General features: G+C 50.0%; 7 protein-coding genes across 7 annotated transcripts; 5 read left to right on the forward strand and 2 right to left on the reverse strand.

The window, feature by feature from the left end:
- Nucleotides 1-285: 285 nt before the first annotated feature.
- On the forward strand, nucleotides 286-2,019 carry N7479_011114 (putative DNA-directed RNA polymerase III RPC4; the record flags this gene model as incomplete). Its single annotated transcript, XM_057258805.1, has 1 exon — nucleotides 286-2,019. The coding sequence occupies one exon, from the start codon at nucleotides 286-288 to the stop codon at nucleotides 2,017-2,019; it is 1,734 nt and encodes a 577-aa protein (XP_057106263.1).
- An 827-nt stretch (nucleotides 2,020-2,846) lies between these two features.
- On the forward strand, nucleotides 2,847-4,190 carry N7479_011115 (uncharacterized protein; the record flags this gene model as incomplete). Its single annotated transcript, XM_057258806.1, has 1 exon — nucleotides 2,847-4,190. One exon carries the CDS (start codon nucleotides 2,847-2,849, stop codon nucleotides 4,188-4,190), a length of 1,344 nt encoding a protein of 447 aa, XP_057106264.1.
- A 1,269-nt stretch (nucleotides 4,191-5,459) lies between these two features.
- N7479_011116 (uncharacterized protein) lies at nucleotides 5,460-5,771 on the forward strand (the record flags this gene model as incomplete). Its single annotated transcript, XM_057258807.1, has 1 exon — nucleotides 5,460-5,771. The coding sequence occupies one exon, from the start codon at nucleotides 5,460-5,462 to the stop codon at nucleotides 5,769-5,771; it is 312 nt and encodes a 103-aa protein (XP_057106265.1).
- A 910-nt stretch (nucleotides 5,772-6,681) lies between these two features.
- N7479_011117 (uncharacterized protein) lies at nucleotides 6,682-7,511 on the forward strand (the record flags this gene model as incomplete). The annotated part of the gene is made up of 2 exons (XM_057258808.1): nucleotides 6,682-6,805; nucleotides 6,982-7,511. The coding sequence occupies 2 exons, from the start codon at nucleotides 6,682-6,684 to the stop codon at nucleotides 7,509-7,511; spliced, it is 654 nt and encodes a 217-aa protein (XP_057106266.1).
- Nucleotides 7,512-7,726: 215 nt separating this feature from the next.
- On the reverse strand, nucleotides 7,727-8,965 carry N7479_011118 (FluC/FEX family fluoride channel; the record flags this gene model as incomplete). Its single annotated transcript, XM_057258809.1, has 1 exon — nucleotides 7,727-8,965. The coding sequence occupies one exon, from the start codon at nucleotides 8,963-8,965 to the stop codon at nucleotides 7,727-7,729; it is 1,239 nt and encodes a 412-aa protein (XP_057106267.1).
- A 244-nt stretch (nucleotides 8,966-9,209) lies between these two features.
- N7479_011119 (uracil phosphoribosyltransferase) lies at nucleotides 9,210-10,255 on the forward strand (the record flags this gene model as incomplete). The annotated part of the gene is made up of 3 exons (XM_057258810.1): nucleotides 9,210-9,383; nucleotides 9,451-9,550; nucleotides 9,822-10,255. The coding sequence occupies 3 exons, from the start codon at nucleotides 9,210-9,212 to the stop codon at nucleotides 10,253-10,255; spliced, it is 708 nt and encodes a 235-aa protein (XP_057106268.1).
- Nucleotides 10,256-11,108: 853 nt separating this feature from the next.
- N7479_011120 (C2H2-type zinc finger protein) lies at nucleotides 11,109-13,546 on the reverse strand (the record flags this gene model as incomplete). The annotated part of the gene is made up of 3 exons (XM_057258811.1): nucleotides 11,109-11,250; nucleotides 11,305-13,354; nucleotides 13,414-13,546. 3 exons carry the CDS (start codon nucleotides 13,544-13,546, stop codon nucleotides 11,109-11,111), a joined length of 2,325 nt encoding a protein of 774 aa, XP_057106269.1.
- Nucleotides 13,547-13,556: the final 10 nt, after the last annotated feature.

Consider the following 13,556-nt stretch of genomic DNA (forward strand, 5'->3'; position numbering starts at 1 on the left):
AATAGGCATGGCGGGATGAGTCACATGACAAGGGCGGTGTGATTGGCCCCGCAACTTTTTTGAAGAGCTCAACTTTCTCGAACCCCAAAACGCTCGGATTTCTTCTAAGAAACGGTACTTTGCTTATTTCCAGTCGGATTCTTGTGTGTCACCGGAAACAGAACCCAATTACTCCACCGCTGAGTCTACATTTAACACGGTGCGCAAACCAGGCTTGCTACACGAACTTTTTTTTCCAACCGCCCAGCAAGCCGCATTCAGCGCCTTGTCTGAAAAGCGACGACAATGCCTCCCAAAGCTGCCGCTCGTGGAAGCGCCCGTGGAGGGGCTGCCAGCCGTGGTGCTCGAACTGATACAACTACTCCAACTCCCGCTGGCGGGGGCACTGCGCAAAATGCTCCCGCGGCAACTGGCGCGCCCGGTCCTGCGAGTCGAGCTTCAGTGCAACGGCTTCAATCCCTAAACAAACGCACACCTTCTGGCAGCATTGCGCCCAGTAGTCGGCCGCCGTCTGCACTTGGTGGCGAGCCGCCCAAACCAGTCCTAAAACACAAACCGAAGGCCGTTGGGCGTCGCAGCAAGCAAGAACGAGATGAGATAGAGCGACTTGAACAAGAACGATACAAAGAGCGTCTGAAGGAAGCTGCTGCTATTCAGCGCGGCCGTGGTGGCACTGCTCGTCGTGCTGGATTCCGTGGTCGTGGTGGACCCATGGCTATGGGCATGAGTGGATTTGGTGGACGAGGCGGCAAGCGAGGTCGTGGCGGTCATGGCGGCGGAGGCGGAGGCGGTGGATATGGAGGAGGCTCAGGCGGAGCAGGCTCGGGATACAACCGGTCTGGTCTTACTGGGGGCAACCGTGGACGCGCATATGACTCTTCAGACGACGAGGAGAATGAACTTCGTGTCAGCATCGATCATATCAACCTCGATAGCGACGACGAGGATTGGGATACGCCGAAGGATTTCAAGGGTAAACAACCAAGCAGGTCGAGCGGCGAACGAGGACTTCGTCCCGTCCGTGTTGAGCGACATGAGCATGAGGAAAGAGTCATCAGTGTCAACATGGAATCCAGCACAAGCAGAACCGCGGATCTCCGCAAGAAAGCAGAGAAGGAGAAATCTGCGAAAGATGTTGGCCGTACACCTACCAAGGTTAAACCTGAACCCCAAGACGACGACACAACTATGGCGGATGCCATTCCCCACGCCGATGACGACGACTTCCTTCCAGAACATAACGTTCGTGTGCGCTCGGCTCAGAGTATGAGCCCAACAAAGAGGAGCACAACAGAACTACGATCGACTCAACCCTCACCTGAGCCCGAAATCATAGACCCGCGCAGCCTACTTAACACTAAAGAGGAGATCGACGAATATGACCGACACATGGAAGATTTGGCTATTATCAGGGATCTTCTCATCCCCAAGGAGTCAAAGAAGACCACATCAGAAGCAGAAACCACCGAAGGAGCTGCTGAAGATGCATCCACCACAGTGGAAGGACAGGAAGGGGACAAAGAGAACGAAGACAAAACAGAGGAAGAGGAAGAAGACAACCCTCTACATGGCCAAATGTTCCTCATGCAATTCCCACCGATGACCCCCTCCCTCAGAGTCGCCGGTTCCGTCCAAAACCAACCTGAAGCTACAGCCGCAGCTGCAGCTCCCCAGAACGAGATCAAGCGTGAAGCAGGCGACGATGTGGAGATCGTGGACAGCACCCATAAACCAACCGAGTCAAAAGAAAGCAGCGTCATTATGGCCGGACAACCCTGGTCTTTGCCCACAGGCCGTGTCGGCAAATTGAACGTGCACAAGTCAGGCCGTGTGACCCTAGACTGGGGTGGAATCAGTATGGAGTTGGATCGTGGAGCACCGGTTGGTTTCGTCCAGGAAGCCGTTATCTTGTCTAAGGTGCCCCCAGAGCCGGAGGAAGACACGCCAAAACACGTTTGGTCTATGGGTCAATTGTCTGGCAAGTTCACAGTAACCCCGAACTGGGACGAGATACTTTGAATTCTCTACCCAAGGTACTTTATGATGAACGGAAAAAAATTCAAGCGAACTTATTACAGCAATCCTTTTGGTTATCAACTTGACACTCACTAAGACTAGCTAGATTGGGGTGGTTTTTCCTCCTAAAGGATTCAACTTGAATTTCTAATATATAGATAGATTATATAGTGAATACCATGAAGAGACGCAACCTCTTGTTCATAGTCACGTGACTATATTTATACTCAGTACATTGGAAGGCCTATATATCATAAAACGCCTCAAGGAACATTGAAACCCCCTTTAAAGTTCTTATAACGACTCCAGTATTATCTTAGCCAAGCGGATCAGGTTCTAAATTAAAAGTCTTATGTCGTTAACAACAGAGACCAGATTATTCTTGGTTGTGCATTGACAGAAATATGTACATGTAACTAGCTGGCTCCATCTCCTACATATCTAATTTTCTTTTCTCTTCTAGGCTCTGGTTGGTATAAAATAAGTCATATTGCACAGTTTATTTCTTGCATCGTGTTTTAAAACTTCCCAATAATATTACTGAAGCCGTGGGTGGAACTGGGCAGTGATTAGTAATTTCTATATAGGCCTGAGAATCAAGGCACCAATAATGCCAAGGCCTATCTGCCCTGCACCAGCTACCGCGAACTTTGTTTGCGTATGTCAAGTGCAACTTTGAAGCATTTAATCACCATTACACACCCTCTATGCCCAAGAGCCACTACGGCCGAGCACAAGCCACAAGTCGGCCCAATTCAATTGCACACCTTTCCCCTACAATGCCTGCATAGACCAAATCAAGTGTCTCCGGTGGTATACGAACCTTCGCCATGTCCCTGCGTCCTCTCGGATATCAATGCAACCTATCCTATGCGCAATTCTTCCGCAATGGACCACAAACAAGACATACTATAACACAACACTTAAGATCATTTTCTGGATTACGCGACACCTATTGCACACATCGCTGGTCTGCGACAAGTCCACACCATGCCAACAAACCTTCGTTTTCGCTACGGAGCTTTCTCGGTAATTTCTTGAGACCTGAAAGCAGTCCCCGGGGCCATGGCAAGGTATCATGGACTCAACAACGTCGCCATGAGACTTCTGCAGCCAAAGATCCAGAACTTTGCGCGCATTGCGGCGGAAAAACCGTTCCCAAGGCTAGAAGACACGTTGAAACTGGCAACCCTTCCAGCGGCTGGCACTGCAAAGCGTGTATTCGGAACATCCATGCCCATGGTCATCTACCAACCGAGGAGCAGATTGCAGCGACTAATCGGCGAAAACGAATCAGGGCCAGCGGAGAGGCAAGCAAAATAAGTCCATGTAGGCACTGCGGCGAGATGACTGCTCCGAGAACTAGCCGTAAATTCGTTGATACGAATAATCCTTCTGCTGGGTTTCACTGCCGGACATGCGTTCGACATTTCAATCATCACGGCGCCCTCCCAACCGAGCAAGACCTCGCGGCGTTCAAGTACCGCAAAGAGATGCGGAAGAGGAGTACGAGTAAACGTACCTCTACTGTCGCCTCAAAAAATAATGCATTGGATGATTTGATGACAGAATCCATGGCTCACGACCATTCCCAGTCGCGCGGCGATTCCAAGTCCCCTAAGCAGATGAAACAGAGCCGTGGCGAGTACCCCTGCATGCACTGTGGTGACAAAACTATCTCCAGCAGTAAGCGTAGGCTTGTTGAGCCCCAGAATCCTGCGGCAGGTTACTACTGCCAGCCATGTACGCGGTCCCTACTTGAAACAGACTCTTTGCCGAGCAGTGCCAAAATCGCAGCGCTCAGAAAGCTCAGAGCGACCCGTTCACAAAACAACCCCCGGGTCTTGAAAAGCCCTTGTCTTCACTGCGGTGAGATCACCGCCCCTAGCAGCAAGCGCCGACTCGTTGACTCGAAGGACCCTCAATCCGGGTATTACTGCCGTGCTTGTGCGGATTGTTTAATCGAAACCAATTCCCTGCCGAGCGATATACGCCTTGCAGTTCGCAGAGCGCGAGAGCAGGTCAGGCTGAAAAACTTGCAGGCCAGTCTATCTAAAGAGTCGCAACCCACGGACTCTCAGGACGAAAAAGCTATATCAACATACACGCCAACAGACAATACCGCAAATGCTTGCACACACTGCAAACCCGAGCAAACCATGCCGAGCCCCTGAACCTGAAAGAACATGTGTTCTTTGTGTACCGAGTACATATTGGGCATTTGGATTTCAGCGGCTCATTTTTAAAACTAGAGGTACTTTTGCATAGGGATATAATCAATAAAAGCATGGGTGCGTATTAGAGCGAATATCAAGGCCTAGTTGATGGTTCTATTGGTACCAGTGCAAGGCGTCCTCGGAACCCTATTGAAATAAACTAAAAAAAAGATCAATGGACCATCCTTTGATATGGTCTATATTGTATGCCAAGGGCAAGGGTTCTAAATGTCTTGATTTTAGTATTGCATATATATCGTACTCCGTATGCGCGTCGTCATCTTGCCTGCGGGGAGTGCTCGTCTATTCGCTCTAATTTGGCGTCTGCGCTGACGATCGTTTTGTGGCGTTGTCCATTAAGCCTCGGGATGTCTTGGAGTTATAATTAGAAATTAGATGGAATGTTTGTATTTACAGTATGAAGTATGTACTCCGTATGTAGGTTATAGATGCGATATATACTCTGTACATTGAAATTATTGAATCTCATAGTAAACCCTCCACCTAGGCAGCCCTGGAGGCTTTATATGTAGATTAGGTAAGCAGGAATAAACAGTTTTGATCTAGCCTCACTTGGGCAGTCCAGCTCAGAGTCCAGTTCAGTCTATGTATTCCCTCTAACCAATCAGAGTCCACCGAATTCAGGGATCGTCCCCCCCCCCCCCCCCCCCCCCCCCCACGGCCCAGGGACCTCAGAGCCAAAAGAACCAAAGAGCGGCTCAGCCAATCAAGCCCTCGCCCTGATCGGCTTCATCTTGTTCCCTTAATTTCCCATTTCCCCCCCCCTGGGCTGTTTCGGTTTTTTTTTTCTGGCGTTTTTCTCTACTTCGTTTTCTCTTTCAATCCTACTCTACGGCTAAGAGTGAGTTGGATTCCGACAATTGAGAGGGACAAGGCGAAACCACCAAAACTCTCCTAGTGTTTGGCCCCCTATTCCTCCGGGTTGCCTGACTACGACAATCCAAAGCAGCCCACTCGAAATTAAGTGGCGTGTTCTTCTGAGGCCTTTGCAACTTATATTCGTGAATCTCAGGACTCATATCCAAGTAACATCATCTACAATCTCTCCACCGATATCTGCAGCAACTGTTGCCTTGCCAACTCCAGACCCCCGTCCCCCACACCGCACCAACCCCAGCTTGGCGTTGCTTGTTCCTCACAGTCAACAAAAGCAAAGCATTTGCGCGCCAGTCGTTTCCAATATCATACACCTATATCATCTCTACAATGAAACCATCCACCTTCCTGGCCTTGCTCGCCCCGGCCGCTGTCCTCGCAGACTCACAACAAACCGCCGCAGGCGCCAGTCTCTCTTCCGATTTCGCGCACAACTCGCCCGCCGTCTCATTACCAGAACTTCCCCCGCGGGAACAGTTTGCTCCGTTCACGGAACGCGATTTGTCTGCTGATGAGATGCACTTGCTCGCTGCTCGCTATGTCCTCCAGGCGCGCAGTGAAGGTTCCCTCGGCCAGACCCCGTGGATTGGGATGGCTATCGGGTTGACCTTTACTGCTCTGGCAGCTGTGATGCTTGGGTAATCGTTGTCAGTTTCGCTTTGAAACGAACAACGGGTCCCAGCTTGACATCTTCCGGCTGCTTTGGATACATACCTTTTTTTCTCCGCCCCGACCTACTTCTTTTTACCTTTTGACACGACACGTGAAACGCCGGGCACCGCTCGAACTTTGTTTATCTTTCCGCTTGACATATTTCTGCGACCCTTTACCTTTTTCTTTTTCTTATGGTCTTTTGCAGCGGATTTTTACCATTTTGTCTATTATTGCATCCATGGCCTTGTGTTCTGGCGTGGGATTGGATCTTTGAGCCCCTTTTTCTTTCTATTGCATTATCTGACTTGCTGAGGTACTATGTGTACTTGGTACTGTTGGGAGTATACTAGAGTTGCATCTTGTATGCATGTTGTACATGATACCTTTTTTTGTTTCTGATGCAGATTCTCCCGTGTGTATGGAGTATATGAGCTTTACCTAATTAGTGTATATAGATATGGCCAATACGAACTGACTATACATTTTTGCTTTTCTTCCTTTTCTTTCAGACTTTGTTTTCGTTAGTCTACGCCTCTTGCATGGTTGCACTCGGACTGACTGGGGGATGGCTTTCTTTGTTACTCGAAATTCAAACTTTCACCCTCAAAGAATATTTTGATCCTCTTTGTTCTCGCCATCTCTATTGGTTCAGCATTTGAACCGAGCCCCCTCGCTTTTGGCCTTCTTTTTTTGACTGCAATTGAGCAAACCGATTATCAGGGCAAACGCAAAACCCTCGGGGGCTGTCAGATTCCTGCGTTGCGAATTGACATTCGAATATTTGCGTTGATTTCCTATCTTCGAGCCCCGTCTTCGAAATACTATTAGAAAGAGGAATCTTTCATTTTCATGGGAGTGGACCTCCAAATACAACTATACTATATATCCAAACTTCACTATGGCTTCGAGCGAATACCCACCCTACGTACCGATGCCCTCGCTCCGCCACGAGCTAGGGCTGATGTTCGGCTTCATATCTCTCTGTATAGTGGTTATGGGTGCATATGTTACTCTCTGGCGTAGTAAGTCATTCTCCCATTCGCTTCTTCCTCATATATATCTACATCAATACAAAGATATACGCATCTGTCTGTGGCTATTCATATTAAACACATACATCCACCTCCCAATCCCACTTCAACATGCTACCAACTATGCTCAACCCTTAATGTTCCCCTAACAACCAACCCGATCCTAGTAAACCAAGCCCGCCTACACGCCCAAGACCTCTCCCGCCGCAGAGCCTTAAACAAAAGCCCAACCCAAGCACCCCTAGGAACAACGACTTCCGTAACAGCAGGCCGAAGCCCAAGTCCCGACAAAGACACATTAACCCCCAAAGCAACCGTGCAAGAAAAGATGTTCGACCGCATCGGCATGCCTGAGAATCGCGCCGAGCTACCAGTCCACGGGATGGAGATGTACGCACTTGGAAAGAAAACCCCGTTCATTAAGTGTCCGTTCAGTCGAGCTACGCCATTCAGTCCTATTAGCCCTATTAGTCTGCTTGGGAGTGGCGTGGGTGTGGGTAGGGCTGTTGGTTCTGTTAGTCCCATTGGGAGTGGGATAGCGCTTGATTCTATTGTTAGGGTGGCGATGGATGGGGGAAGGAGTTTGGGTCAGGATGCTTTACGGGTTGATGGGTTTCCGTCGGCGAGTCCGGCCAGGAGGTTTGGGGGTGGAAGTAGTCCGGCTGTTGAGATTGGGCCTGCACCTAGTCGGGAGTAGGGTTGGTCTATGATTCCGAATGTTATGTTATATGAAGGTTAGAAGGGGATCAGGGCGTTGGATTGGTGTTGGTGATTGGGGTAATTTGATATCGTTTGTGGATTATCCATATCAATTCGGGCATTCTCATCTTTCATATATCGTCATTTTGAATTATTTTGGCTATACTTTACATTATATCATACACTACCAGTTATTAACTACCTATTACATTTCTATCCACACACAGGCTCGTCAAACCCACGCGTCCACAATAGCGAGCCCATGATAACAACCAAAAACCCAAGCGCGACAAGCACGCTGGCACTTCCATATACATATGCATGGCGCCGATGAGCCAGTCCTTTCAACTCAGCAACCCAAGTACTGATAGTAGTCGTGCTTCCGCAGAATCCATCCATAACACCCTGCAACACCTGGCAACCTGTCAGAGCAGCAGGGACTACTGCTCCAAGACCACGAACATGCTGTAAGTCATAGCAAAGACCCTCAATGATAGTCCCAAACATATTAACCACAAACGTGCCGAGCGGGAAGCTTGGAATCTTGCTATTCAGATGCAGCGAGACATAGAACCGAAGAAGGCAGCCAAGTGGCGCAAAGACGAGAGCAAATACGGCCCGGCCACGCCACACATCTGGGCCATGATGTCGGTCTGGCGGCCAGATGGCCAAGAACACGGCCCCGAGCCAGCATCCCCACCCAAGAACAACCACAACACGGTCGAGGACTCGTCGCGTGAACACAAAGGGCACAGTGGGTGTAACGCGAGTTAGAGCCAGGGCAAGATGCGCGCCGAAAATGAGCGCCGATAAGCTCAGCGACACGGTGATTAGAATGATAGCGAGCAGCGCCATGAAGCTATACCCACCATTTCGAGAGGCGATATGTGATCCGTTAGGCAGGGATGAATCAGGAAGCGCATTTGCCAAGGCGAGGAAGACATCACGCATAAAGGACGAGAAGGAGGTGAAACAACCACAGAACCCGGTCGTCAGACCAATATACAGCGGGATGGTCTTCTTCACGGCCTTGTGTTTCTGGTTCTTGATTTTAGGCTCGTTCTCGACTGCGTCTGTAGTTGGTTCTTTGCCCCACTCTTCGCGGAATAGATTTTGGTCCTCGCTCAGGAATCCCATTACCAAGCTTCCGCCTACATTTGCCCATAGCACCCCTGTCACGACGGGGGCACCTGTGTAGAACGTCAGTGCTTGTAGGCCTAGACGGGCTAGCGTGCCCAGGATTGAGAAGAAGATTAAATAGGAGACGGTGTAGATGTGGGTTGCGTGTTTGGAGAGGGGCGGCGCAGCAGATGCATGTGGTGGTGCAGGCGCTGCGTGGTCACCCGAGCTTGGCCATGATTCGTTTGGAGTGTCCCTTGGTTGTGGGACCTCTGTCAAAGGGTAATTGTTGTACTCCGAGGGGTTATTAACCTCTGCGGTAGTTGAAGGCATTCCCAAGCTGGTGAAGGGATAGAGTAAGATGGAGGGTAAAAAAGGATGCCAAGAACCGGAGACCGGAGATCAGGTGGAGTTCCGATAAGATTAGCGCCTAGTCGTTTTGTATAAGAGGGGATATGAGGGGAAGGAGATAACGGGCTTGTTACTTTAATTCTCATTCTTTCTCTCATTCTTCTTCTTCTCTTTCTCTTTCTCTTTCTCTCCTCTCTCCTGCTCCTAACATCCTCTACACTTCATCATGTCTCTCCCATCAAATGTCCATGTCTCCTCCCACCCCTGTCTACAAGCCAAGCTCTCCTTAATCCGCTCATCCTCCACCACCCCGCGTGAGACAAGAGGCTTGGTTCATGATATTGCCAATATCATAGGCGTGGAAGCCTTCTCAGGGCTAAAGTTGGTCAAAACAGGAACGGTAAATAGATCCCCGAGACTGAAATTCATACATCACTACTATCGGATCTCCTAACACTGATTCCCAGGACACCACCCCCCTTGGAATCGAGTATGAAACCCAGGGCATTGACCCAGCAGACCTAGCTCTAGTGCCAATCCTCCGATCTGGCCTAGGAATGGTTGATGGTGAGTAAATTCAATCCATTCCATATAAACCCCTCAAACCAGCACTGCAACTGTAACCCATATTATTCCCTGCAATGTTACCTTATTATTCATTCCATTCCCCAAATCCTATTCTCAAATCCAATCCCAAGCACATTGCAATTCCATTTCCATTTACAGCTTATCTCCCCCTATCACCACCATTCCCCCCACTCCCCAAACTTATCCCGAGATCCCCCCCCACTCCTAACCCATCCACGGGTCCAAATCCCGCTTACACTTTCCCCCACAGCCCTAAACGACCTGCTCCCAACCCCAGTGCCAGTCTACCACCTGGGCCTATTCCGCGAAAAGGTCTCTCTTCAACCAGTGGAATACTACAATAACCTCCCATTCCACCGGTCGGAGCTGTCACCGGCCTCGCCAGCCTCTCTGAACCCAACCACCAACACCGCAGCTGCAAGCCTGGCTGTGCTGCTGGACCCTGTTATCGCTACTGGTGCGACGGCCGAGGCAGCAATTCAATTGCTGCGCGATTGGGGCGTGAAGAAGGTTATTATGCTTAGCGTGCTTGCTTCCGAAGAGGGAGTTAAGCGTGCTGCGGGGACTTGGAGTGAGGTTGAAGTTTGGGTTGGTGGTATTGATAAGGGTGTTGATGAGAAGGGCATGATCGTGCCTGGTATTGGCGATATTGGTGATCGATTGTTTGTTGCTATTGGGAAGTAGTTTTTGGCATATTACAATCAATCAGCATTGGATTGCTGTTTCAGGTTTAGATACTAGAGATGGTTATGTACCTCACTACAACTACATGGCTAAAAATGAGCCAGGTTACGAACTACTCAGGTACAATTCAAATCTACAATCTATAAAGGTCTAGGAAAAGAGGTTGTCCCCGCCAGATAATTCATCGATAACGTATAGTACATAGAAAAAGGCATAAAAACATGTGCAGGAGAAGGAAATGCAAAAATTTTCAAAGCAATGCTGAGCGTAAAAAGCATAAAAAGCAAAGAAGACGGGGTTGAAAGGCACGCAGGCAATTAACATCGAATACAGCGGTTGGAAACCAACCAAAGAAATAGAGACAAGATGGCAAGAAATGAAAAAAAGCAACGCAAACAAGAACGCATGAAATATCAAAAGGTATCGAGAGCACAAAAAGCAGATGGACGAAGGGAGGGCACTATTAGGGGTTAAGATGAACCATAAAGTCAAACTCCACGGAGTGCGAATGTACACACAGGACCAGCCAGGTGTCGAAGACGGAAAGCAGAAACACCACACTGGACTCCCTGGTGTAAGAAGAGGCAGGGAAAATGCAAAAAAAAAAAAAGGCAAAGCAAAAAAAAAAGCAAAAAAGCAAAGACTAGGAACCACCGAGAGGGATATCAAAAGGCGAAGTATTCCAGAAAAGCCTAACACCCCGCCTGCCCACTGGCATGTCCAGTCCAAAGTCCGAAGTGTCCCAAAAGAAAGCGTCCAACAAATGAGAGTAAGAAATCAAAAAAACAAAAAAAAGAAATTTCAAGAAATAAGCCAAAGCAGATCAACTCGAGGAGATTGATCAAAGGAGAATCTAGTATGCAGTGCCGACGCTAGCAAGCGACTTGGTTGGCACCGCATGAATCGGCTGATCCTTGCCAACACGGAGAGAATCTTCGTAGCCGACAAGGGCCTGGGAGTGGAGCTTGAATGATTCGCCCATCAACTTGGTGATTCTATAAACAGTTAGTGAATTTGTTCATCAAAGTGGATAAAGAATAAAAGCTTACCCCCAAACAACCACGCCGTCTAGGATGTTACCCCATACACGGGCGACGGTGGAACTGAGTTTGCCAAATGCGTCGATGGCATCGTCATCAAACAGATTGCGGACCTTGTTGTAGAGGGCCATTTCGGCCTCGGTTGCCGGCTCATCGTCATGTTCCAGGCGGTAGAGCCAGAGGCTCAAGATGACCATCAGATCCAGACCGCAGAGAGGGTTCTCAACACTCCAGTTGGTAGCGGAGGTTTTTGCAACCCAATTGATGCCCTGAATAGCGGCAATCTCAATGCATTCGAAACATTGTTGGATAACCTTATTCATCTCTTGCGAGCGCTTGACCTTCTCACGAGCGACGGTCATGGCAGCCGCCACCTCGTATGAGGAGTGGTACCGCATCGCCTCCTGGATGGATTTCAGGTCAACTTCCAGGCGGGCGCGGGTATTGCGGTAGACCGCCATCGAGTTGAAGATCAAGGGGTGACCCTTCTGAGGTGTGCTAAGCGGGACCACGATGGTTTCCGGTTCGCAAACCTCAAGGGAGCTCTCCCAGGTCTCGAGAGCCAGGCGCAGCTTGTATTCGGTAACCACATCTTGGAGAGCCTCAAAGCTGCGCTTATGGCTCCAAACTTGCAGGAACAGGGCATTGATGAGGACACGGGTGGCGAATGCACTGTAGCGGGTCTTCTCACCCTGGAAAAGGAAGTCGTGGGCCTCACGCACGGTCAATGCGCTCGAGACCGTGGCACGGCGCCAACTTTCGTCATCCGTGGCGTCCAAGTTCCAAAGGGACTCTGACGACGGGAGCTCCAAGTCGTCAAACTCATCGAAGCTCATGGCAGGAGTGTGGTTGAATGTGAGCGTCAACATGCCGAAGAAGATGTACACGGCGAAGTATGTACGACGGCAAGTTTCGTCCTCAATCCACTCCTCGCGCGATGGCTGGACATTCTGGCGAGCCTGGGTTCGTAACTTGAGCTGGTATCGGTTGCCAGCGACCATGTTGGCCAGTAAACTCTTGATCGAGCAAGTCCATTCAAGGCCCTTTGGGTCACCGCTCCAGCTCTCAAATACCATGTTCAACAAAGTAGCCTGCATCAATGACAAGGGGCACTTGCGGGAATCGAAGTTGTCCTTATGTTGCAAGAATTGGTTGACTAGGACCTTGGAGCCGACATGGAGCATGAAGGCGTGCTCGCGCTCGAAAGTGTAGAGAGCACCAATCGACAATACTGCAAGCAACAGTGGTGCCGGCACTTGGCAAGGGTTGAATGATTCCTGGTGGAGGAATGGCAAGTGAGGATGATACAGATTGAAGTAGGTGGACAAATACCGGTTCAGCGCAACTGTGGAAGGAAGCTGGAAAGTATCGGGAAGCGCACCAAGGCTATCTGATCCCTGAACCCGGTCGACTACATAGTTGCGTTCCATCTCGTTAGCGAGTTGGGGTGCCCTGGGAAGGGTCAGCGCTTGACTGGGGCCGGGCGAGCGGCGATAATTAACCGGGCTAACGGGGCCAGTCATCGAGGGGTAGGGTGACAGGGCATTGGGAGTAGAATGCCCAGACATAGGCAGTGAGTTAGACATGAGAATGTCGCCAACAGGGCCATGGCGATCGACTAGGGTGGGCATCGATCCTGGTTCCGCGGGGGAGATAAGTGTATCCCAAGGCATCTGAGGCAGAGTGGCGTTGCCCGAGAGGTAGGGCTCGAAGGAGCCGTGTCCTGGCGAAAGGGATTCGGAACGCTCGGAGACCTGGCCGGTCGCCGCTGCTGCAGCCTTATGTTGGAAATCTGTCATCAACATGGCTGCAGTTTCAAGGTCGGGCATACCATCGCTGCTTGCCTCAGTCTGCTCCAGAGTCGTCGGGTCAATGGTGACCGACGGCCTAGCTGGCGCAGATGAGTTTTTCTGAACCCCTCCACCACGTCTACGCCCCTCTGCGACCAGGGGGATTCCGCCATCCTTAGCGTGAACAGTTCGGTCATGTCGCAGAAGAAGATCGCGACGAACGAACGTACTGCGGCATTTTAAACATTTGAAGGGTCTTTCTTTCGTGTCTGTATTTTCGAACCTGTCAGATGGGTACAAGACGCGACACAGAATTTTCCAAACTTACGTGAGCGCTCATGGCGACTGCGATGTTCACTTCTGCTAAACGCGCGATTGCAAAATTGACATTTGTATTTCTTCTCCGGCACCGATGTTTTCTTAGCCGGTGAGTTGGCCGTCCCAGGTGCGGAAGGAGCCATGTGTGTGGGT

The sequence above is a fragment of the Penicillium vulpinum genome (assembly GCF_028829585.1).
Source record: "Penicillium vulpinum strain IBT 29486 chromosome Unknown utg000004l_segment0_segment0, whole genome shotgun sequence".
Taxonomy (NCBI): domain Eukaryota; kingdom Fungi; phylum Ascomycota; class Eurotiomycetes; order Eurotiales; family Aspergillaceae; genus Penicillium; species Penicillium vulpinum.